Source organism: Chanos chanos, chromosome 5, assembly GCF_902362185.1.
Source record: "Chanos chanos chromosome 5, fChaCha1.1, whole genome shotgun sequence".
NCBI classification, from domain to species: Eukaryota; Metazoa; Chordata; class Actinopteri; order Gonorynchiformes; family Chanidae; genus Chanos; species Chanos chanos.
In genome coordinates, this window is record NC_044499.1 from 9,448,056 (window position 1) to 9,475,286 (window position 27,231).

Genomic DNA, 27,231 nt, shown 5'->3' on the forward strand with positions numbered 1-27,231 from the left:
TCATTTTGTTTATTTTGGCACTCAATTCAACACCATTCCCTAGTATATCAAAGAGAAAAGGGGAAATTCCTACCCATAGGATGTGGAGCGCAAAATTTTTTTCCTTCAACCAATTTTGAGCAAGCTTTAAAGATTTTCTAGTATGGTAGATAAGAAACCCGGAGACAGGCTAGCTCTGGATTAATGACTACCAACCTATTTCAGCAGCACAATTACATAAAAAGATTTATGCACAAATCTGAAAAGGCTATAAAGAGGGTTAAAGACCCTCTTAAACAAAAGCCTCATTGATTCTCACTCTGTTGCATACGCTTCGGTTTGTTCTAAGAAACGATGGATCTGATGCTGCTTATTATGAATGAGAAAAGTACATTCTGTGAACTTATATCACCAAGAAGTAAAACGATAAGACTTTTAGCCAGTGAGGGATTAGGTCCCGGTAGGTATGGATTTTGAGGAACGACTAAATTGCGGCCAGGCAACTGTAGTTCACACAGAGTACGCAGTTGTGACACATTTTAGAGTCATTTAAGTTCATATAACTTCAAAAGCCTTGCTTTCAATTGCTTGTCAACTGATATACTGTAAATCCTAATTCTTAACTCTGTCTTGATTGTTTCTTTAAAAGAGTGTGTGAGTCAAGGCTTGGGCTTTGCTATGCATGAGTGCATTTGTGCAGCATGGTAAGAACTTCAGAACGGAAGGAAACATTAACCCTACCTGTTGTGTTGAATCTATGCACAGGAAATGCTTTTGAGTAGGTGGTAGTTTGAGGTGTGAAGAAACATGCTGTGTCGTGAGGAGGGAATCAAGCGTGTTTTTTTTTTTTTTTTTTTTCTTTTTACCTGTGGGCGGTTGTGAAACGCCGGGAGAGAGACGATGTGACGTTATTCGAGCGTCACATAAACTCCTGGATCAGCTCAGGGTGGAAGCAGCGTAAGATAGGAAACCCCAGTCTAGGATTTGAATTGTCTGCTTGCGTGCGGGTGGGTATGGTGGTTACGGTTGCCATGGAAACAAGGAACTAATGATTGCTACACACTTTCTCTGTCTTGCTCAGACCTACTGTACACACTGACACACACCTTATCACACGTATGACTACCCCCCCTTCGCAGGGTGTGTCTGTTTTTGTTACCCCGTCGGTGACCAGGATATAAAGCTGTCATTTGTTCTGTTTAAACAATTATCCTCTGTGTCTTTGATGTTGATTGTATGTGGACTTTGTAAAGGTGTGGTTAGTGATTAGAGCTTGAATGTTCTATCGCTCAAGTATCATTAAAGCAACAGATGTTCCACTTTACATAACACGATATACAAAGAAGTGCAAATTGCCATGTTTTGTTCTCTAACAACCCATTCAAGGGGTCGGTCATTTTTTTAAATAAATCCATCACGTGCTCGCCGAATACTGAATAAGCTTCAATAGGATGCCATGTTTGGTTATCTTGTAGAGATAAAGATCATTTCTCCGCCAGTCATCGACTCGTAGAGGATGTGAGAGTGGGATAGGAAAAGTCAGTTATGAGAACTCACATTTGTTCTTTGACTCTTTTAACCTGTCACTACAACAGGTAGATGGTGAGCTGAATTCAACACTTCAAAGCAAAGGGCTGTCCCTACAGGAAAGACACATAACATTTAGATATGAATGATGTTTTTTAGTGAATCGTGTGAATAGGGTTCCACTATGCAGAGAACTAATATTGAGAAGTAACATTGGCATCAGCTATTGCTTCATCTGGATATTTCTGCATGCCCATGCCTGGATTGAGGTGAGATTGAGAATGTGATGAGGGAGTGAGTCATCTCCAGGCTGGCAGTGGAGGTTCTGAAATACTGCACATTAATGAGTTAGAAAAGTAACACATGCATCTCCGTGTGACACTTTTCCACCATGGCTTGTCCAATTACTTTGACTGTTTAATTCCACTCTGTTCAAAATGATTTACGATGCACATAGCATGTTACTGACAGTTTAAACTTGAGTCCTGCTACGTGCTGAACTTTGTTGAACCCCATCTTTGGGAACAAACTCATAAAAGCTTTGTGAAGTCTCAGATACATATCTCAAATCTTTGAGGGGTCTATGACAGCCCTTAACCGTCCAAAAGACACATTAAAATAAAAGAAAAACAGGAAATAACACGCATAAAAAAAAAAAAAAAAAAAAGGTTTGATTTTCTTGTGTACGATGGTAAATTTCCGCGTCATCTGACTTTGACGTTGATAGCGTTATGTGTTTTTCACTTCTTACTTCCTGCCACAGATGTCACCTTTTTGGGTGCCTGAGCAAAAATAGGCTCTCACTGCTGCTGCTGCTGCTGTTGTTGTTGTTGTTGTTGTTGTTGTGGTAATAAATTTGATAGACAGGGGGAAAAAAATCAAAAATAAAAACAACAAGAACAACTGTGATGTCTGCAGAAGTATGCGTTACTAAGAGCAAAAACAGCCTGCCAAAAAAAGAAAAGAAAGAGAAAACAAAGATCGACCTTATACTGTAGGTCACATGGGTGCAGAATTAAGATAGCACTAACCTTTCTCTGGAAACTCAAGTAGCATTTGTATATTCGTAGGCTCTAAAGTGCATGCAAAGTGTGTGGGCATACTAGGCTTTTTCTGTGGTAAGTCAGATGTAAACAGACAAACAAACAAAAAAATCCCACACATATTTAAAGTGTGTATATATGTATATGCTCAGTAAATCAAGTTTAAATTATTACGTAACTTCACTATTTCACTACTTTTAACTCAGGCCATAACTAACCATTTGAACAGGCTGGGAATTGTATGTATCTGTGCCTCTACACAGCACTGTAGGTCCTATAAATATCTTCTAATGAGATGCACAAGAGATTTATACATTTCCATCTGAGACACCTTATGTAAAGATTAAGCATGAAACTGATGGATTAAGACTACAGTATGACAAAGAAAGGCCTGTATTAGTGCATCTGAGGAGTGGAAAATGAGAGAGAACTGGTCCCAGAACAAGACTGTGAGAATTTAGGACGCCCACAATCAGGACGTTGATCACAGGACTTGTGCACTGCTGCTGCTAACCGGAGCGTTTACCACCCCGGGACTGACGACTTGCTCCCTTCCGAGCACTGCAGCGGAGTGCACCAGCTCAAGACGCAGCCAAGACCCAGTTCTCTGAGGGACCGTCTTTTGGAGAGCAAATCTTGTAACTCTGAGGTCGCTGTATGGCTGAGAGTTTGCTGGAATAACCACCATGCAGAATACATCAGCAGAGCTCGCAATGGTGTGAAAGTGGTTTTATCACTTTGCGAGACGGCTGTGTTCATAGGAAAAAGATTGGTGTGATTTTGTTAATGTGTTCACATTAATCGTACAGTAGATAAAGTTTTCTGCCACAAGACAGAACAGAACGAGACGGTTTTTCGCGACCAACAATTTAATCTGATACCAACGCATTCCCTTATAATAACAGTGACCCTGTGAATAAGCAGGAAACGCTTTTGCCCTTGGTGCTTGTAATTGCATTGATTACGCTGTTGGTTTTCTGAGGAATGCTTTTGAGTGTGTCCTCAAAGCAAAACCCCTCTTTCCACCCCGTACATTTATATGGGGCTCTTTCACTCAGAGCAAGAAGAGTGCAGATGGTCAGGGAAGGGAACACAAAGGATCAGAGACAGGCAATACAAATACCCCCAACCTCCCTTACTTACTCTGTCTCTCTCTTCCTTTCTCTCTGACTCTAACACACACACACACACACACACACATCCAGTGAATCAGTAGTTATCCTCTAAGAAATTTAGCTGCTGTCAGTCTCCAATCTCCTCTTGAGTCAAAGTAATTGTCCTTGTTGATCACTGCCCTTCAAGGCAGAATACCAAAACAGAAGACACACGAAGACAAAACAGGAATCAGGCAAACCGGTCCTCGCACTATTCCTTCTTAGACACTTTATTGCACTTTTCATTCAAGTATTTGACCTTTCACTTCTGTTCTTTGTCAATGTCAGCTTGTTACTTTTCACTTGGAAGCTACTGCGATTAACTTTAAGTCTTTAAAAAAAAAAAAAAAAAAAGCCACAAGCTGTCCTTTGGGGACTTTCCTCTATCCCTCAATGTCCTTTGTGGACTTGACTGACCTGTGCTGGGCACAGCTGAAGAACTTGGCATGTGGAGTGAGACAGGGCATCTGGAGGGACCTGCTGTGTATCCATCACAATGCCTGTCGGAACCAGTGGAGCAGAATGAGGTACAATGAAAGAGGGGCCTCATGCAGAACTAACTGGAGTGAAGACAACCAAAAGGGCGTTCCTTTTATCGGTCTTAATTCGGCTTTTCTTCAGACGCCTGCCACGGTGTCCTTATGTGTGTACTGTAAACTCACTCAGAACGTCCGTTACCCGACGTCATTACGGCCGCGGACGCACGGTCCTCAACGTGTCTTTCCTAACGCATCACGACGAACGGACAAAGCCTTCGTTTGTGATGGACAAATTGTAAAAGTAAATACTGAATTAAAAAGATAAAGTGTAACGTTCAAAAGCACACTCAGGCATACCATTCACATGTCAGGTGCCCCCTGTGTAGCATACTGGAGACTCTTTGAGGGTAAACAGTGCTGATTCATGACTGAGCTCTTGTCTGGTGGAGCAGCTGAGAGTGCGAGTAGTGTCACTCTGTGTGCGAGAGATCAGACAGCCTGATAGACAAGATGGCTACGACTCAGCCAGTCACAGCTACCCCAGGGGAGCCACTCTCTCTGACAAGTCCAGACACAAGCCAGTGCAGGGAAGGACTGCAAAAGCCGGAGGCAGTTGGTGAATGTGGTGAAACAGAGCCTTGAGGGAGAGGGAGAGAGAGAGAGAGAGAGAGAGAGAGAGAGAGAGATTGCCCTGAGGAGCCTTTGTAACGAGCAAACATCTGTCTGATTTACCTAATCTCCAGAATCCAGAATCTGTTGAGTCTGAAAGATGATGTTTTTCGCGGTTTGGCTGAATGCCTGTTGCATAAGGTGACAAAACTGTTGTGTCACAGACTAGTGACCCTAAAAATACCAACTATTCTTTGAATGCACAGGATACTGAAAGTATAATCTATTCACTGGCTTTTGTTTGATCACTGAAAAGATATGCCATGATGCTACAACAACAACAACAACAACAATAATAATAAACAAGATCTTGTGAACAGTGTATCAGTTCAAACAGAAAAAGATGAAAACTTTAATCAAGACAATAACTTGGTAAGCATTAGTAGTAGTAGTAGTGTTAGTAGTAGTAGTAGCAGCAATAGTGGTAGCAGTGTTGTTGTTGTTCTCATTGTTGTTTTTGCTGGTGGTGGAGGTGGTGGTGTTTCTGCTGCTGTTGTTAATAAACAACCTGTATATGACTAAATAATGATTAATCAATTTCTCTAAATTTCTTTTCCTTCTTTTTCTTTTTAATACAGGCCATGTATCACATATGCGTTCCTCTAACCGGCCGTCAGACTGTGAGACCTAGATAAGCAAACACTCCTTGACCTAACAGAGATGATATCCTCTGTTTGACTAAATATATTTGCCATTCCTTGGCTTTGTAGGACAGAATGTGCCAGAAAGAGGGTGCAGAACCTGTAGCACACAGCAGCAGCGCTGGAGCACCCCCTCTGGAACAGGGTGTTGATGAAACAGACTGTGTTAGCGAGACGCGGGGAATTGGAACACGCCCAAGACTCCATCAGGGTGATCAATCTGGCCTTACTGCAGCTGGAGTGCGGCACAGCCAGCGTCAGAGGAGCGAGCGTTTCACAGAGAACAGTAAACAGTCGCAGACACTCATCTCCCTATCTCATCTCCCCCCCCCCCCCCCTGTCTTTCAGGTCCACCCCTATAGTTAATAGAGCCTCTTCTCTTCTGGTTTTTTTTTTGTGTGTGTTTTTGTTTCCATTGAGATGACAGTTATGGCAGTTAACAGTCAGCTGGCGGCAGCTGCAGGACACTGTGTTGCACAGAGTACATATGTTTCCATAAACGTCTCACACATTAGCACCGCGACTGTTCACAACGTCTCAGAAACAACGCCCATGTCGTCTAGGGCTACCCCTTAATGCCACAGTAACACATGACAAAAGACTTGCAAGATAACACAGTTGGCAAACAAAAGAAGTTTAATTTCACTGATCCTTATCGGGTTATTATCGGGATGTTTATGAAATGATAGGGAGTAAATACTAAGGCTCAGAACTAACGCGTGATTAATTTGTGTTGAAAAGTAACACGTGTACTGCTGTTTTGTAATGGCGTGGGCATGACATATTGGTTGTTTACTTTAGGTGGGCTGTTTGTGTATGGTTTGTTTTTCGCCCCCTCTTCAGTAATTCTTTGTAAGGCGGTTTCTCGCAGTAGAGTATACTTCCTGTTGACTTTTGTGGTCATTTAACCTGCATGGTAACATCATCATCATTTGAAGTGTTCTCTTAAAATAGAAAAAGCATTTTTTTTTCCAACCACAATCTTTTCCATCAACACCAATATCGAGACAAAGAATAGGTCAGTTGAGCGCATCTTATCTTAAATGCTGCGAAACAGAATCTTTTTTTTTTTTTTCCTTTGTAACTGCGGTATTGAAGCTGTATTGAATCAGTTTGAACTGGGGGCATTAACTGTTGAAAGAATTACTCTGGTCATCCATTTTTCCATCTGAATAATTCCTGAGATTACTGAACATTATTCATTCACATGCTCACATTTGCATACACTCTACTGACCATGTCTGCAAAGCGCAAGTATACAGTTGTTATTTTGCAAACTGCAAAGATCAAAGACCACACACAACTGAAAATGCCCTTGAAAAGATGTTGTCATTGATCCTTCACATAACGAAAAGCAGTGTGGCTATTGTCAGATAACAGGAATGAACCTTGCTGACTATTCTAGAATCGAGACTTCAAAGCATTTAAATCAAAGAAAGAGGTAAGAAGAAGAAGGGAAAAAAAACCTAGCAAGTTCTGCAGAAGAAGACTGCCTCACCACATCAACACTCTGGAAGTACCTAAAGATCTAACAGTGATGGCATTGTGAAACCATAGTGATTTCGAACAACACGCCAATAGAGTGTAACTCTTTAAAACAGAGATTGTAAATACTGCAGAGAGAGGTTTCATTACTGAGAATTCAGTAGGTACGACAGGAACCATGACCACGTTAAATAAAAACTAAAAAAAAAAAAAAAAAATCAGTTTCCAACATCTATTTATCACGAGAAAAAGAGTCGCAATGTCAGTTCCAGGAAATGAAAAATCAATCAATCAATCAATCAATCTACGAGATGCCAGCTTGAAGCTGATCTCGCTGATAGGGCAATAAGTCAGTACGAGAACTGGACTGGACTCTGATGAATTTTCAAACTTACTGCTCCCGAGCATCACATGACAGACAGCACTGAATAGGGTGATGTAATATCGGTCGTCATCGCAAGACGTCATTTGGATTAAGGATCGAAGCGGCTGGATTACAGATCGAGCTGTGTCGCAGACGGCAGCTGTCAAATTTCCTTTGTCTAAAGGGCTGAAAAAATGAGCAAAATGTCCAAATGTAGCAGGAGAAATAGCCTGACGTTTCATAACCAATATGTTACAGACAGCTCAGAGATCTGATAATCCCAGGCTCATGGAAGTATTGATCTGTTTGCAACTATTGTGTAAGAGGACCATTAACATGCTGTTTGAATACCTCAACTCTGGGACATTGACCGACTTTCTGACTTTGTATTCTGACTGCAGCTTTTGCTTCAATAATGTGTCTCTTTCGTGGATCAATAACCGTTATACCAGTGAAAAAATTAAAACACAGCAAAACAAGCTTCATTAAAAAAAAAAACTGTTAGTAAATGTGATGGGGGTTGTTATTCAAACTCTGACGCAAGACTGCACAAGACTGCTTGCTAAAAGACAACCTCAGTCATTTCAAAACATCAACTTTATTTTATTTTTATGTGAGATGAAGTCATATGGAGATGACTCATCCAATAACCTACGTCTATGGATTTTCAAAATACTGCACCATTGTACCTCTCTTGCCAAACCTATTGCTGCAGAGTGAAACAGGCAATTCAGGAGCAAAAACTGTTTGGGGATTTGTTTGCATGAATAAATGTTGTGGTTTTTATTTCTGTTTGTTTAGGCAGCTGTATCGTGTCCCTCAGAGGAAAACACCAAAGAAAACTGTATACGGAAATATGGAAAAATGTTTATGGAAAATGTATATTGGCTACCTTATATATTTTAGACGGAAAAAAGCTGGAAGTTTAGTCTTTGTTATATGTACACATGGCTGACAGGAGTAAAAGAACTTTGTATAAAGTGCACTCTTCACCACATTCATCATGCATTTGTAGTAAGAATGCTTGTCCAACCTGCTTTACCCATTCAAGGTGTGGCTACATTTTCTGCCATCAAGGGTTATTTTTATACACAATCCAAACTCATGAGCGTGAAAAACAAACATCAGTCGGTTTGCCATCGTGCCGTATCCAAACGGACACAACAGTAGGCCTGTAAACCTCGGTTATGTTGTGCGTACCGTCCAGAGGTGACAGACGTCATCCGTACGTCAGGCATTATAATATACTCCAGGACTGTCTGGAGCAGTCGCTCGCTCCCTTGGCACTTCTTTACAGTCTCAAGCTACTCTCTCTTTCCTGTGCTCATCTCCGCATTCAGACGGCCTTATTTATAGTGCTGATGAGTGATTCAGCTTTGAATCCAGCGCTCCCAGTCCATCCCCCAGAAAACTCCAACCGCTAATTATTAACAAGAGGAAGCAAGTACAAAAAAGGAAGTAGACGGTGACGTCAGAAATGGAGGATTAAAACGTACTTGGAGAGGATGAGTTTCTTCTATCTCCATTATAAAGAAGGTGATGGATACGTTGTTTGAGACCTCTCCGCCTTACGACTGGTCGAGCGGACTAGCCGCGATTTCTATACCGTTAAATGAGGATCTTTTTTTCCTCTGGATAAGTTGCTCTTGTAAAACGACTTTGGCTTTAATTACATCTTTGCTCCAGTTTTGCTAATAACGAGTCCAAAATAATCAGAGTGTAATCAGTCTCTGAAATATAAGAGGGGGTAAAACAAGGTCGCTGCAATTCTCAGTCTATTTCACATTGATTAACCTAAGGCCACCAGAAAGGTTAATACAAACTCAGAATTAAAGCAGCCTACTTTCCCTGGATTTACACATTCAAACACATACAAATGCTCGATGGGTTCAGTTGACATACACCACGGTAATTTGGGGTGTTTCAGAAAAACACCAATATTTGGCTGAAGACATAACAATGTTTTATCAGTGAAACGTGTTAGCTAAGTCACCGGTGTAAACTCAGCCGTTCAAGCTCTTGCCTGAACCAAAGTCACATTCGCTGGTGTCAGTGAAACACAGATGTTGTTTTGTTGAAGTGTGGCGGCGAAATGAAGCGTGATTACTCATGCTCTGAACGGTCTTAGCGACAGATGCTGACAAGCTCCGCTCTAAATGATAAAAACAGTCAGGGACACAGGTGTTGCTCTAACTGAGCAGCCACAGACAGAGGCCAGTTTTTTAGTGCCTCTCACTAGCTAAGAGCACTGAATTTAAATGGTAAACAACCGTGTATTACGTATAGGTCCAGACACTACAGTTTAAGGTGCCTGTGTATTGCAAGTCTGTCAACGTTGACCAAAGCTATTTTGATGTTTAATGTTTTCACAGAGAACATATTTCATATTCACAGAATCTCTTGCCCAAAAAAGGTGAACCCATGTAAGTGTGACTTCTGTTATGTTAGATACATCATCCTTGTAGAATGAAATATGAAACATGATCTTGTTTTCTTCCTGCATCTTTATTCTTCCCTCACTAACTCCTCCTAAATGTTTTGGGGTTTTTTTTTTGTCATTGTGTTCCATGTCATTCTCCACATTCAACCTCTAGTACATGGTAATTGTAGGACTAAGGCTTAAAACCCTCTTATATAGTTGAGTCAAGTAACAACAAGCGGAAATACAATTATGTCAAACATTTCTCTCCACTGCTACAAATAGAAGTCAATTACAGTGCAGGCCATAAAGAGAATACTGGGAGCTGGCACTTCTGCCTGCAGCAGGGACATGAGTCACATTGTCAGCTATGGAGCTGTACTTTCAACAGTCCACTCTCAGGAAGGAACCCATGGAAGGAACAGTGATATATTCTCATTGTTTTGACATGTCACACAGTGGCATCATATGATGTCGCACATACACAAGGGGTAAATGTGGCATATTAATCATGTGAGTGAAAGTCCTGTTCGTCTTCTGATGGCTTTGTTTCACCATTCATAAACAGACAGATACACCCCCCCCCCCTCTCTCTCTCTCACACACACACACACACACACATACACACACATTCCTTTCAATGCGATTGCGTCATTGTGCTGTTTGATCTGTTCTCTGTCATTTTTTGAATACATGTTTCCTGGTCTTAATCCCTGATGTGACTTGGCTGGCAGATGATTGTTTTGATTCCATGTCACTGGCACAACAGTGTGACACAGAAGAGAGTGTAAACAGATAGGCTGTTAAATGAAGCAGACATGAATCTTGAGGAGTTTTTTTTTTTTTACTGCATCAGTCTGTTTGTCAGGCTTTTAAGCAAACTTCTTTCTAAAGCAATGCTGCCCCTCTATGGACTGATATAGGAATTACAGATTATAAACATATTACTGCAGTTATTGCGATTGACTGCAGTTAAGGCTTGCTTCAAAAAGTGTACAATGTTGCTTGTAAAACCACAAAGTTATTCTGTAAAAGTTAATCGTTAGTTGAGGTTATAAACAAACAACAGGATTTGATGATACAATATTTACAATTTCAATTCTTGAATAGTTCCTACTGTATAGTTGGTACTGTCTAGATAATTCTGAAACTGTTTTGAAACCACAGTTAGCTGATACTAGAAAGTACCTCTGTTATGACTTAGGTAAGCTGTATGATATTTTCAAATTCATGGTTCCTCAATCTGTATTAGACATACTTTCATTCAGACAACTGAAAGAAGGAAGTTATTCTGGTTCTTAATAAACAATGACAGCATTCTTTCTGTGGAGGGTTGGCGTGGTGACCCTATGGAACAGTCAGATGATTACTCTCAGTTTATCGTCCAGCCTAAACGATCATGTGAAAAGTCAGGTACTTATTTTCTCCATGTCATCAAAGATTTCCAACAACAGAGGAAAGCACAAAATGTAACCTCTTTACTCACCACTTCCTCATAGCAGCAGTAAATCATACTAAATAATGACGGTGAATAATGTAGTTTATATAATCTAAAATATATTATATAAACTACATTATTTACTGTCATTATTCATACACTTTATGTTAATCTCTTTGATAGTGCAGATTTGGAGGGAGTTTTTAGATTGAATGTAATATTTTAGTGTTTCACATGGAATTTAAATCAGGCATCAGTTTCGACTTCTTTGAGATGCAAAGTCTGTATTTATTTTAGATCTTTCACAAACACAGAGATATAGAACAGTCCTTCCTCTATTGATACATCTATGTTTTTGTACAAACTTTCACGCAGGGAAACTTCTGACGTTCTGTGTAATGTTTATTAAGTAACCTTGGAGAGTACGGTCACTTCTGCCTTAGCCACAGGGAATCACCAGCCTCACGGGAAAACATAATGCCTCTTTGTATCCCTGTCACAACCTGCACCTTCGTTTTGGACTTTTAGTTGGATATGTCTTTGTGCTCCTGTTCTGTGTCTGTCTCCGCCCCTCACCTGTACCTGTTTGTCCAATTATTACCTTGTTAATTTTATCCAATCCTGTTTTGCCCTGTTTAGTTTCTCCTTCTATTTAAGTCCTAGTGTTTGCCTTGTCTTTTGTCTATCGTTGTTTGTGTTTTGTGCACACTGTCATGCTGCACCTTTTTGTTATTGGTTTTGTTATTAGTTTGCACTTGTATTTTGGTCTTCATTTTAAGTAAAGTCTTCCGTTTGCCACCTTCAACCATCGTGTCTTGCGCATGGGTTCTGCACCACACCACCAGCGTGACAATCCCATTTTGTTTTGTATTTGAAAGTTACTATTGTGAAACTATGGTATCCTTCACGCTGGTGCGTTTCATATGCCTGACTTTACTTTATTAAAGTAGGAAAAAATGATTATGATGACTGCATGTCACACACTTCTCAACTGACAGGAATGTGGACAGTCAAGTTTGATGTCATTATCAGATGGGGGGGGTTGTTTTTCGCTGTCTATAGGTAGCCATGACAATTTGGGCTTAAAACTAAATATTTTCTTTCTGTGAAAGCTCACTGAATAAAGCTCTGTAATAACAGGAGCAATAACCTGAGGATTCATATAAGCACATTTAAACAAGATTGAAGAAGTCCATTTTTCATGTCAAGAGTCTGTACATGATCCTTCCTAGTTTCCAATATACAGTACACTGCAGAGATCCAAAGAAGGGATAAAATACAAAAAAAAAAGTTTAAAATACATCTGCTTTTTGATTCTGCATTCATCTGTCCAGTGATCAAACAGGGCTATGTAACGGTACCACCAGAAACCACAACTGTGTTTAAACTCAGAAACATAAAAAAAAAAACATCACCACACATTGAACAGATGTGAACAGAAATCAATCAAAAGTCTCTATGGTTTGGTAAGGGTTATAGATCAGACAAAGCCTACCATCCGTACGATGAGACATGGGCCCATGAGAAGTGGGCCTTCATCGCCCGATTTCCCATGAGCTCCCATGACTTTTCACTTCTTTAGAAGAGGTCAAACCTCATATGACCTTTGACTGCATGACAGCATTGAAGGCCCAGCTGGACTGGACATTTCAGCATTCCAGCAGAGACAGAAATAGCTCGATGACATTGGGGAGATCCACTGGGCAGAATGGTGAATGGTGTTCTCCCCTAACCAAGAATTTCCCTTTTTTATTATTTATCATCAGCTGACCATTGTCGTAGCAACCACAAAGGGAAATCTGTGGTGACCCCCCCCCCCCCCCCCCCCCCCCCCACACACACACACACACACACACACACACACACACACGTACACATGCACACTCACACATACACACACACGCAAACCAGACAAAAGCACATGGTTAAAGTCTGATTTTTGCAGAACTACTCACAGTCAGCAGACAGCACATCAGACTAAGAAACTGTAACTTCTTTCATAATGACAAAATGTGGTACAGGAAAGGGAGATTCTACTAATTCTTCTTTCTGTAACTCTGCACTGAATACATTCTTGTTCATAATATTTGTATCGTGTCTTTTAAGGTCAGTTTCACATAGCGATCCTAAAACACACTCCTTTACGTAGATTATACTTTTTGGTTTTGCATGCACTTTTAACTAACTAAATGATCTAAACTCGACATGAAATTTAAGATTTCATTTGTGGAAAAGGCTTGTAGTTTGTTTGTTCTGCTTGTTCTGTGAAATCTTTTTTTTTTTTTAAACCCACCAAGGGACTCATAAACTGTAATAAAGTAATTGTGGAAAACTTTAACCTGTTGACATACCTTCCTATTATAAAGACAGGCTGAGCTATAAACGCTTAACTTGTTAATTTGTTTTCCGACTGGGCAAACCTGAATCCTGCCGATGCAAACTGAAATAAACAATATGGAACAGCTCCAGATGCTCCATCACGCCTTGTTTTTACACACATGGCTTAGATCGATCGGCTGGCAAACAAACTGGTGAGACAAGAAATTTTGGAGGCCAACTGACACCAACTGCTCATTCCACATCTCCGTCTCTCGTGTGAATGAAGACGGTAAATGTGCGAGCGTAGAAAACACAATGCATTAGTTTATTTCCTGATTTCCGATGGAATGTCTCTCTAGGGCCTCTTTTCCTCCGTTGGAGCTTTGTTCAGGCCTGATGTATCTGTTTTTGAGTTTCATAGGCTTCCTCCAGACGTGGGTAAGAATGCTAGCCGAAGAGCGAATATGGCACGGTGAATGCAGTCGGCGTAAGGGCAGCTGATGAATTGCAACTGTTAGAACGGAGTTCGAATAATTCTTTGTTTTTATCACATACAGAGAAAGGTTCGTTGTCTACAACCAATGATAACTTTCGGCACTAGGTTATTTAAACACTACATTTCCGAAACTCATTTTCCTGTCTTATCTCTTCAGTTAAAATTCACATTATGGTGCTAAAACATTTTAGTTTAAAATATTAACCTAATTATTACCCGTCTAATGGACATACCAACAAGGCCATAGACATTTTAATGCAATGTTGTATATCACATCATTACATGCTTATTTGAAAATGGTTAATTATGAACTAAGACCTTAGTTCACCGACACTATCATGTTGAATGGAGCATGAGCTATGGCGCACGACCTGCCCTTGTATACTTGGTACTGTCACTTTGCAAAGACTGCCACCTGGTGGACACCAACGGTCTTCCTGGTAACAGCTCATTTAAAATGTACAACTCAGTGAAGCATATTAAATTCTGATAGTCTGAGACTTTTCCACATATTCATATTAATATACACATAGCAAAATTATCCTGAATGGTTTAAAAGTATAATCCATTCAGAAAATAAGTGATGGCTTCAACATCTCAGTGCGTTAATGCACACATTGTCTGCCTATATGTCAAGTTCTAAACAGCAGACCTGTATAGGTTTGTAAGAATTTTATTTCTGGCCATCACTATGGCCCTTATTCAAAATCTGACATCCATTTTCTAAAACATTGACTTGGCTGCAACCATTCACACTTTGTTATTGTGTGTGTGTGTGTGTGTGTGTGTGTGTGTGTGTGTGTGTGTAAACTATCCATGCCCAACACTTCCATCTTGTGGACAAATGTGAGAACAGCACATGTCTATCTATCTATCTATCTATCTATCTATCTATCTATCTATCTATCTATCTATCTATCTATGATGATGCTGTAATTTGTAAAATATTCAGATGTCATTTTTATCTGATCTGATATACTAAACCTTTGGTGTGTCTTTTTCAACATTCAGTCATTCGCTTATCAGTTTGCATCATTGTATGATGTCATTGTGAAATACTTGCTGACTGCAGGTATCTCTATGCTCTTGTCTACTTTTCATATTTAGTCATACATTTGGCTTGTGTGTGTGTGTGTGTGTGTGTGTGTGTGTGTAAATGATTTCTCTTTTCTGTGGGTCTGACAGGCACAGATCCTCCCTGTCTGAATAGCATGGCTGCATTCTCCTTGCTCTCAATGGAATGTTTACAGAGCGGTTTACAAGTACCCCTCTCTCTCCCTCTCTATCTCTCTCTCTCTCTCTCTCTCTCCCTCTCTCTCTCTTTCTTTCTCTCCGTCTCCCTCTCTGTCTGTCTGTCTCTCCCTCTCTCTCTCTCTCTCTCTCTCTCCCCCTCTCTCTCTGTCTGTCTCTCTCTCTCTCTCTCTTTCTCTCTCTCTCTCTCTCTCTCTCTCTCTCCCTTTCTTCCTCCTTGCCCCAAGAATGTCTTATTATAGTCTTTGTGGAATGTTTGAGTGACTCTGCTCTGCTGCGGCTTTCAGTATTATAGGGAAGCCTTCATTTGGAAATCTTGGGAGGGGAAACAGAAACACAGCAGCAGCATCCAAGTAGGATAAACATGGCCTCATAAGCCCCCTCGAAAACTACCCCCCACCACCATCAGCACCACACAGGAGGCAAACCTCAGTCTGGTTCCTATGACCTCACCTCCACTCTTACACAGTAACCCCACACCTGCATGTGAGTCGTACCACTGGCAATTAACTGTAAAATATCTCACAGCATAGACTGTTTTTTTTTTTACTGTTTTACTTTTCTTAAATTTATTGTCATAAAACAGACATTGCCCATTGCACACATTTATCACATGTTGATGGTGGTCTGTGTAAAAAAAAAAAAAAAAAAATTGAAAGATTGAAATTGAAAAAAGAAAGAAAGAAAGAAAGAAAGAAAGAAAGAAAGATTGAAAACTGTAGATATAAACCAAAAAGTCTCATATTTCTGTGTGAAAGAAAACATTGATTGACAGCTGGGGGAATTATTAGCAAGTCAGTCAATAAAATTCAAGTCCTTGATCTTGATCCAAGTTGGTGTGAATAGTCTGTATTTCTAATAGAGGAGCACATTTAAATGTGATGGTCTGTATCTGTCGTAAATAGAAACAAGAGCTTTTTGAAGGCGCGTAGACACAGAGTAATGTATTGTACAGTTCTAAAAGCCTGGCTGGCACCCACAAATGGTTTGTGTTCCCACAAAACATCAGTGAAGACTATGCTAGAGAGGAGAGCCCCTCCCCACAATGCACATGCTTTTCTTTGTACTGTGGCCAACACTCCGCCCCATTTTGTCTTAAAATGGGGGGCGCATGAAGGGGTTAGAGTAGGCAGGGGGTTAAAGAAAAGGACAGATATCACAGGCTTACACTAGATATGCCAGCAGCGTGAAATATCTCTGCCAAACACACTCACACGCTCACACGCAGACACACAGACACACACACACACATTTGTTGAAAGCTAAATTAAATCATCTCGATGCTGTGACAGGTTTCACTGGTTTTCTTCTCATTGTGCCGCGTTTTCACGCTCACGGCGGCGGTACACGCGCGCGCACACATGCACACACACATGCACACACACACACACACACACACACACACACACACACACACACACACATACACGCGAAGAAATAAACATACACACACTTGCTCACATGCACAAACACAAAATTCGAGACACTGTCCTCATCAGAACCAGACCTCTTAGGCACTCTGAGATTGATATCAGGGGGCCTTTTTTTTTTTGGAAAACTTGCCCCCACTCCCTTCCCCCCCTCCTGGGAAAACAGCGACAACAAATTAGCCTTCTTTTATTTCGGGTCCTAAGGACGACACTTGGACAGCCCCGAGATTGTCCTCCTGGGTTCCCATGAACCTCTCTAACCTTCCCTTTCAGCCCCAAAGGAAGCGGCCATTGTGCCAGCACCTGTTTCTGTGGAAATTGGTAAAATGATGGCTTTGTTAGGCATCGCCCAGGCAACCAGGAGAAAAGAGTATGGGGGTAGAGGAAAGGGGGTGGGCTGTGAGGTGGGGGAAGAGGGGGAGTAAGGAGCTGTTAGAGTTTGGGTGGGAGGTGGGAAGACGGGAGGGGGGGTTATGCTGGACCAGGAAGGTTCACTCAGAGCGTATGAGAGTTGATAAGGAATGATTTTGGTCTGATGAAGAAGAGAGGGGGGAGGGGGGGGGGGGGGGGGGGTTGGGGTGAAGAGAGACCCTCATATCACACTTCATTGTCACTTTCATCAGATATTACAAAAGACTTTTTTTTTTTTTTTTTTTTTGCATATGAGGAATAATGGTGAATTTACCACAATTCATGTTGTGATTTTTCATATTGAGTTATATGGTAGATTGGAATGTATTCAGAATGGTATTAAACTGAGGTGGCTCTACAGTGGACTGAAGTGATGTGTGGAATAGGTTTCAATAAACTGTAATAACATTGTTATCAAAGTCTGCTCTCTGCACCTCCTTTGGCCCATTGTAGTCTTCATGGTGTGTGTGTGTGTGTGTGTGTGTATGTGTGTATGTGTGTGTGTGTATGTGTGTGTGTGTGTGTGAGCATGCATGTGGGTGTCAGAGAGTTCATGAGGTAGGAGTGGTCATTTAGATTATGCAGTGGAGATATAATCTCATTGTCACCAACCTGAACAGTGGGATTACTGTTTGTGTCAGATTACAATTACTTAATAGTATCCTCACCCTTGACCCAAGATGAAAGCAAATGTTTCTGGGGTTTTTTTTTTTACCTTTCCAGTGGTCTCACTTTAAAGGGACACACTGTGACATACTGATTCACACAGAAAAAAACCTTTCAAATAAATATTTTCTAAGCATGCAATAGACAATATGAAAAAAAAAATTAAGGGAGAGTGTTGAACAAATGACCATTTCTGAAATGGATTGATTAAAACAAATATATTGAAGTCTCTTTAACTGTTACCTCAAAATGAATGATACTGGGTGTGGCTTAAGTATGCCGTGGCACATACACTTGGCATGAAGTCGTGTTTTTCCCTCTCTGGCAGACACTACTCGACTCTCCCACCAGATGGCATTCATTTATCATCCGTGGCTGTGCTTGGACGGATTTGAGGGAGCCTCTGTATGACCAGGGTCACGGAGAGGAGTCGGTGAACGCGACCGTTCCTGTCTCCGGTCGGTAAGACTTATATCGCCCTAATCAGCAGTAGCGGTGGCGGTTCATCCCGTGACCGAGATGGATTGTCCAGCCTGTGCTTAACCCTGGCTCAGGAATGACACACTAATCTTTTTTAAAGTGTCTCGTTCTGCCCCCGTCTCTCATGGGCTGAAATACCCCTCAGAGATTCAGTACTGCTGACCGCTGGAAACCAGTCGTGTACATTATCTATCAGAGGAAAGGGCCGCCGTCTGCCAGAGGATAGCGTAATGAAGCTTGATCTTGGAGTTTTGAAAATTCTTTCCTCTGATTACTCAGACTTTAGGATAATAATGGAAAACAAAAACAAAATATAAATCATTTAGGTCCGCAAGCCAAAAATATGAACGGGAGGATGAAAAGGAACCATGGATGACAGATGTATAAATATATATAAAAAATATATATACCAAGGACAGGATATGGCTATAAAGTATGATATACGACGTAGTCACTGTCAGATCTGGAAACCTCCACATTCATCCAGAATGAGAATGTATACCTTCCTTAGCAGACCACATAGAAAGCATTATTTCTACATATGCCAGACATTCAATCTCCATCCGCAAAAATAAAATGATTTCTATAGCTTGAAAAGAAAACACGTGTACTTTACTGGACTTCCAGGAAACCACTTTATTACCCTCAAAAAATGATATTTAAACTGCTCCGAAAACATTAAACATCAGTAAAACCTTCCATAGACAATAACATTGCATGTAACACTTGAGAATATTTCTCTGGAGAACTATCGCCCGTTCTCTGATCTGTACATGCGGTCATCTGAAACAAATGACTCATTTTACAGGCTTCAATGTATGTTCAGTTATCATTATTATTTGACATAAAACGTATATGAAATGGGGATTCGTAGTGTCTGTATTTGCGGATTAATAAAAACATGGTGAAGCTCGCATACCACAATTTATATGTGCTCTCTCTATACACACACCTATAAACACACACACACACACACACAAAGGGAAAAAAAAAAAACCCTTGCTTTACATTGAAGTAGGCTAATTTCCACTGGTGGCCAGTATTAATCTACATCCCAGCTTGTGCTGACGTCCCCCCGGGCCTGCGACAAGGGTGGCACACAGAACTTCACAGAGAGAGAGGGGCACATCAGCGAGGTGGTCTCTCATTGATGCATTGTGTGGGGCATGTGAAGGGAGTTAGTTAGCATGCGGGTGAAGCTGCGGGCAGTGCCTGGTGCCAGCCAAACCCTCCGCTCCGACTCTGTTCTGCCCTGTCCATCTCATTTCCATAACCATTCAATTCAGAGTCTGAATGACCAGCACACTGGGAGCAGGACAGGGCCTTTTTCGATTCAACTGGAAGAGAGGGAAAGAAAAAAAATAAATAAAAAAAAAATAATGGCATGATTGGAACCACTCAGATAACTAATAGTTCGCAGTCCAGACAGAAGACCCATGAAAGGTTGGCATGAACAGAATGTTTCATACAGTAACCTGAGTGGAAAAAAAAAAAACCTGGATAATAAAGATAGCTGGTAAACTGTTTCAGACCACCTACATCTACAACGGGATGGGGGAGAAAAAGAACGTTTCTCTTACTCGAGGATTAGGAGGGACGTCTTTTCTCTCGTTTGGATTTCTTTCTTTCTTATTGTCCCGTGTTCAATTTGAGCAATGCAGTCAGCAAAACAGTATTTGTATGTTGGTATGTGCAGGTAACAGCCAAAAATAAAGGACATGTTCGAGTAACTCGGAGATACAAAATCTATCAGAAGCAGTTGTTTTCAGATAGGTATGGTTTCTTAGGTTAATGATGCAGATCCCATCCCATCATGAGTAGGATCTTCCATAAAAGTGTTCTCTTGCTTCATTATTTTTGGCTGCCGTGGCCAGATGAATACACCATCCTGGCTTTGAAAGAGGCGTGATTTTTTTTTTTCGGGGTCGTGTTTGGCAGGAGATTCAGCGACATGGACTGTTCAATTTGCTGATGCTTTGAGAGGAGCTGTGGTTGAGGGGAAAGCATCAGTAGCCAGCAGAAGAGCACACACACACACACACACACCGCGGACTCGGACGTCTGGCTCCGTTGGCCCGGAGCTGCGTGGCGAAAGAATTGGGAGAGCTCTTTAGTCAGTTTGATTCTAAATATTAATCTGGGTCATGAGAACATAGTTTCATCAAGTTCCTGTTGAACTTAACACAGCAGCACATTACGATCCGGTCACTTTTGAACCCCTCTTATTACGACGATCTGCGGCACATATTAGAGCAAAAGTGGAAAATAGTCGAATGCGTCATGGTTCACTCTCCTCTAAAGTGGACGAGAGCAAGTGCAGCAAGTAGCGAAAGAAAAGCCGCAGTCTCGAGCGTTCGTTTCCCACGAAGAAGGAATTCTGGCAGCTCTGTCATGACGTGGACTGCGAATTTTCCTGGCATGGTTTAGGTTCACTCAACCCCTTAGTGGGTAAAATAAATGCCAATAAATACAAGGCCATGTCGTGCGATCACCTTCGTGGTAAAAGTGGCTCTTTCCAGGATGACAGTGTCTTTAGCCGCAGATCATGACGTGTCACTGAATGGTGTAACGAGCAATGAATACCACGTCGGCCATACGCCGCGTCCCAGTCGCAAGACCAAAGTATTCCACCATCGTGAACAAAACACTGATGGTCTCTCTGTTATGTCTGTCCGACAGATGAAGAGTATTGTGTCCTTCCTACAGACAGTCAGACGTTTGTAGGAGCGATGCCAAGCGCGCTGACGCTCCTCTGGCAGCTCACGGAGAACCCAACGCCCTATTAGGACACTTCACGTGGGTGTTTTCTTTATTTTGGCAGTTACCTGTGTGTGTTGGCTTGTCACAAGCTTTGAATAAGCTTCTTTTAACCACGGCTCAGTGGGAACTTTGTGAATGACTCCAGCCCTTTGAAAACTACTAAAAGTGTCCTCACCGCTGTCACGCATGTGTTATATATCTCCTCAGTGTGAGGCTGTACCTGTGCTTCAGACTAGGGCAGTACACATCTGGACCAGGGACTGCAGGGTCTGAATGGCCTTTTCCATAAGGCCTGCTGTCACCCTGCCTCTGTGAAATACTTCTGTATGGGGGGTTGATATTGTTCCAAGGAGTGGAGGAGATGGATCCAGCTGTACACACAGCCTCATACATGCAGTATCTCTCTCTCACACACACACACTGACTCACACACAGACACAGACACGCACGCACACGCGAGCGCGCACACACACACACACACACACACACACACACACAAATTCAACCATATGGACAGGAACAGAGTTTAGTCTAACCCATTGACTCACACATGTACTCTCTCACACATACACACACGCACAGATACAGACACAGACACAGAAACACACACACACTCTCTCTCTCTCTCTCACACACACACACACACACCATAGAGCAGAGTTGAAACACATGCCTGCTTTTCTGGCTTGCATTCAGTAAGGGGCTAGTTAAGGATGATTTATTTCCGCTTGGGGATTCACAGGATGGCTCCAGTTCAACCGATTTCCCAGAGAAAGCGGAAGCTGCTACCAGCCATGGCCAGCAGGAATTCTCATCCCCATGCCCCTGTGTGGGCCCCCCCAACCACCCCCCCCCCCAAACCACCCATGGTCCCTTGGACACTCAGTCCCTGGGTGAGAAGACGCATGAACCCAGGGCACAACCCGGAGAGATCCACTATCTGCCAGCGCCTTTATGCACTCATAGGCTAATGGCTAAAAAAAAAAAAAAAAAAAATCAACGCAGTTTCTGGCAGTTTACAATCTAACCACAGAGGGGCGCCGAACATACAGAAAATCACTACAGCACAGCTTTCACACACACAAAAAAATATACCATTAGAACATGCCAATTTTGTTTCCCCCCATTTTGTTTCATTTTAGTTTAAAAAAAGGTCTCTTAATACACACAATAGTTTCCACACATTTTATGGTTTTGCAGTTATAGTCTCAGAGGAAATATTTAGTTTTCTAGAGAGCAAAATAATTTGCCTAACTGCTGAATGGAGAATGAATGCGCTTAACTGAGAGACTTTTAAATGGCATTGAACTATTACCTGCTACAGGAGCGCAGATTAATCTAGAAGTGCGTTTGAAATGCCTAGAATGCGAAAGCAGGTTTTTGTTTCGCGTGGTATTGATTTTTCAATCGCTAGGAATTGGAAAATGCACAATAGTACAGTAAGCTTTTCAACAGACGGTCCCACACTGTGAAAAATGCTTGAATGCCTATAAAATTTTACTCGGAAAGTTATGGGAGACAGCGAACTCTCTCACACACACATAAAGACACACACTCACTTTCTCTCTCAAATAAACATCTTCACCCACACACAGGTGAAGCTCGCATACGCACCTTTACAAGAAGTTGCCCCCTCACCGGGTGCCGACAGGACCACACATACCGTCTAACACAAAATGTTTGGAATGCCATAAACATTTATTTCAACAGAAACCTAAATGGTTCTATTTCAAACAGGGTTCCAGGAACACGCCACTCCACCTGAGACCCACAATAAACACAAAGATCCAGAACCGCTTTAAAAAAAACATGAAATTATCTATCCTTTTCTTTGGGTGGGTTGTCTATGGTGTGCGAATGATTGTTTTGAGACGTTACAAACCAAAAAGGACCTCTCATCCTCACGATGAACCGTGAGATGTGCAGCTGCTAAAACATTTCTATTTGTGTTTACTGTAAAAGATTGTCACGAGAGCAAACAGACTCCAATTACAGTTCTGTCTTAAGCCTGATGTTTATGTCTGTCGTGTTTTGTAGCGTGATAGATAAGTCAGTTTGACAGAAGGGCCATGGTTTGCATCCTCTGGGCATGTCTGGCTGCTATCCCTGCATTTAGTAAGCCATGTAACACCTCACTTATATGATTTAAAGAAAAACAAAACTAACCATGTAGAGCAATAATACTTATCCTTGCCATCTCAAAAAAAAAAAAAAAAAAAAAAAAAGATATTTTTACAGGCATCATGCCATTAATTTTCATTTAAGCGAACAGAAGACATTAGAGTTGGCATGTAGAGGGCTTCAAGTCAATCTGACATCCACTATTGAAGGTGAAATTAGCCATGGGAAGATCGCTGTCAGATTTGGAGAGCAACACTGAAATGAAGCAGACAGCTTAGCAATGACTTAACCTGCACGCGCACGCGCGCGTGCGTGTGTGTGTGTGTGTATGTGTGTGTGCGTGTGTGTGTATGTGTGTGTGTGTGTGTGTGTGTGTGTGTGTGTGTGTGTGTGTGTGTGTGTGTGTGTGTGTGTGTGGCGAGGTCCCACCCATGTTTGTTCTGCCAGCAGACTGCTCACGCCGTGAAGGTGGACCTCACACAGAGCTGAGCTGAAGCCACAGAGCTTCCGCCGGCGTTCCGTGGCTGGCAGCCGCCGCAGGGAAGTGAGGAATTCTGTGGGAATGGAGGAGCTGGTGCCAGATCGGCCTAGAGGACAGTGAGTAATGTACTCAGCGCGGCACAGCACACACTCAGCCAGCTGGGTGTCTGTGTCTGACAGCCTCAGCGCAGAACTGCGCTCAGCGTCTTACCCACAAAAGAAGACCTCCACCACACCACAATGAGATACACACACTCATACAATCTCTGCTCTGTTTACGGTAAAGACACATACGTCTATAGTTTTCCTCACAGACAAACATCAATCACGGAACCTAGATAAGAAAGGAGGAGTAGATAACCTTACGTGACCATACCATCTGTAAGAAAATCTAAATTTTTTTTTTTCCCCTTTTGAATAGTCTTCTAAATCATTTTTTAATCAATGAAGATTATAAATCATTTATCTAATACAAGGTTAAAACGCCGTTGAAAGAGACCGAGTTCTGTAGTTCTGATTTAGAATGATCTCAGTGGAATTTTTTGAAGGGGATTCCATTCCAGTACAGGTAATGGATGTCAAATGAATTCAACCACCACGAAAAAATTTTTTTATAACTAATTCATCACAGCACCTCGTAAGCATTATGTCAGTTATGACTGACCAGCTGTTCTCCTCATTGTCATCCCCTGGATAAATTATATCGGTATGAACCTGTTTTTTTTTTTTTTTTTTTTTTTCCACACCTGGTAGAGGCCTTCAATTCTCCTGGTCTATGGCAGAGACCTGGGCCAGTTGGACGAGGCACGCGGGACCAATGGGGATTTCTGTACAGAGATGGACAGTTCTCTCAAAGGTCACCTCTACTAGACATACAAAACACACATACACACACACAAACGCACGCACGCACACACACACACGCACACATGCACGAGCACACACAGACGAAAAAACTCCATATGAAAATTTTAACACTGACATTCAAAACGAATGGAGAAGGTGCTCCAGAGTATACAACTGTAGGTTGTAAATGTAACGTGTAATATACAAGCTGTAAAAATTGTTAAAAACAAAACACTCATCAAGCAGTTTGGTATACCCAAACGATTGAGCCATGATAGGTCTCTGGCATGAACTCAGTGTTCGGTCTGTATCTGTGGAGGAGTTGGTGTTGGAGTCGGTGTTTTGTAGGCCAGGAGATTGCTGAGCTGACAGTGGGAGAGTAGGGTTCCTGCCCATCCCCCCACCCAGTGCCCAGAGGAATCCTCCCCACGCGGGGAGACCCAGTGTGGGCACAGAGGTTAGCGGTGTAGTGCTGTCTGGAGCGTGGTTAGAGGACCTCACAGACAGAGGTTTGGGGCGGACACAAGCTGAGCAGACACACACGGAGATCACAGGGACTGGTCAGGGTGTTGTGTGTGTGAGTGTGTGTGTGTGTGTGTGTCTGTGTCTGTGTCTGTGCCTGTGTGTGTCTACGTGTATGCGGCTTGCTTTCCTGGGCTTCTCTCTGAAAATCATTCAAAACTCAGCATACAACACATCTCTTTATCTGTCTCAAAATATATATACATTACACACATACACATACACACACACACACACCCACCCACACACACATATATATATATATATGTATGTATATATACACATATACATGTGTGTGTGTGTATGTGTGTGTACTATGTACATTATATATATCAAGTATATGCAAATTTGTGTGTGTGTGTGTGTGTGTGTGTGTGTTTACACATACACATACATGTATACGTATATATATAATAATTATTTTCTTTTCTACCTGCTGTGATTGTGTTTGGGGACAGTGTAGGCAGGAGGGCCCTTAGTCTACATGTCTGCCTGCTACATAAACAAAAGCGAGAATCAGTCTCTCATCCCTCAGACAGTGAGTGCCTGAGGTAGGGAATTTTAGTTGGAATGACTGTAACCTTCAAGTTTATGCACTATTTAAAAAACCACAACATAACTCCCATTTTCCACCCTCACTCTCCTGGCCCCGTTTAGAAAGATTTGCTCTCCTGAAATAAGGATCCTTGTTGCAAAATTTTCTCTCTCTCTCTCTCTCTCTCTCTCTCTCTCTCCTCCCTCTCTTTCTCTCTCTCTCCTATACCCTTCCATTCATTATCCCAATCTGGCTGTGTGTTCCCCGCCTGGACCCCTGCCACCCTGGAAGTTATGGCAATCATTAAGCAGGGCAGATATCAGACGTGCCAGGCCCAGACGACAGCATGTAAAACAGTCAAAAGATTCGACACAGGCACTCACCTGGCACTGCTTCTGCCACCCACCCCATCCCCACCCCGTCCCCCGGATCCAGAGGGGAGCGGTCCTCCGCACGGAGCCCGGGCCTGGTGAGAAGCAGTTGGGCTGTGTCAGCGATCTTGCCACCCTGTCGCCGGGCCTGCGATCCACGCCGGGGCAGAGAAAGGTCTGCCTGTCTGGCTTTACAAGGAAGGTTGGGATTTTATGAAGTGTCACCCTGCAAAGCCTGTGTTTAAAGCCAGAGAGTAAATGGTGAGTCGTAGGGCAGTTATCACAAATTACAAAGCTCAGGGGAGCTTGCTCTTTTCCAACAGTCATACCACAGCTAATGAAGTCCTAAAACTGTAAGAACTGATTCGAAGAAGTCACAGCACCCCATTGTTTTTTGCTTTTCGTTTTTTTTGAGGTTTTTTTTTTAGACATAATTCAAGCGTGTCAGCTCTGAGGAACGGACACGCTATATCAATACTGAAATAAATGTAAATACACATGTAAAGGCGGGAGAGTCTGGAAATGTTACCGAAAATCACAGATTGCATAACATCTTTTTTGGTTTACAGATGTCAGAGTCAAGTAAAACTGAACCCAACTGCCCGTTTACAAAAGTGCAAGTGAATTATTTTGATCAGAGAGAGCACGGTTGAGTCAAAACATTGGAGAGCACCACAGAGTGAGTTCAGTCTAAAATCAAGACTTAAGTTTATATGTCTAAGTATATACACGTAATGTTGCTCTATATACAGAGACTATGCTGAACAAGTAAACATGTCAAACATTTGTTCCTCTGCCATTGTCAAAACGGGCTTGACATATGTGTGGATTTGTGTGGGCTGGTATAAAAAAGATGACAACAATGACATTCTGTAGTGCGAAATTGTGAGAGATTAGATCATTCCTCTTAAAAACAGCTTTGCATTCCTTTTTTTGCAGCTGGAAGACCATAAAACTTGCTGTATGAGAGACACACACACTGACATTGTGTAGTAAGTGTTCGAGAATGTGTGCATGTGTGTGTGTGCGTGTGTGTGTGTGTGTGTGAGAGAGAGAGAGAGAGAGATGATTTTCTGGTAGTATAAGACAGTTATTGTGTGTTTGATTCATAAAAACTAAGGTCATAAATACCTTCACCAGAGAATAGTATTTCCCATTTAGCATTATCATTCTTTCTGCTCTTCTTCATTCATAAAATGACATTCATAAATACCATTTCCATTACACAGTGCCACTATTCAGCTCCTGCTATGGACCGACCATTTGTGTGGTCATGATTTATGGTTCTTTATCAGTTTGCTAATGGTTCTGTGAAAGAGAACCGGGGCAGTTCAAACTCCTTGTC

General features: G+C 41.9%; 1 protein-coding gene across 1 annotated transcript in view; it reads right to left on the reverse strand.

The window, feature by feature from the left end:
* Positions 1 to 27,050, reverse strand: part of dynlt4 (dynein light chain Tctex-type 4) — a 50,179-nt gene extending 23,129 nt beyond the window's left edge. Inside the window, exons 1-4 of the mRNA XM_030774606.1 lie at positions 27,018 to 27,050; positions 25,899 to 26,034; positions 24,863 to 24,985; positions 23,562 to 23,818 (exon numbers count right to left, since the gene is read on the reverse strand). Of these exons, the coding sequence (XP_030630466.1) occupies positions 23,562 to 23,818; positions 24,863 to 24,985; positions 25,899 to 26,034; positions 27,018 to 27,050 (549 nt within the window). The remainder of the gene's footprint in view (positions 1 to 23,561; positions 23,819 to 24,862; positions 24,986 to 25,898; positions 26,035 to 27,017) is intronic.
* Between the last annotated feature and the right edge of the window lie 181 nt (positions 27,051 to 27,231).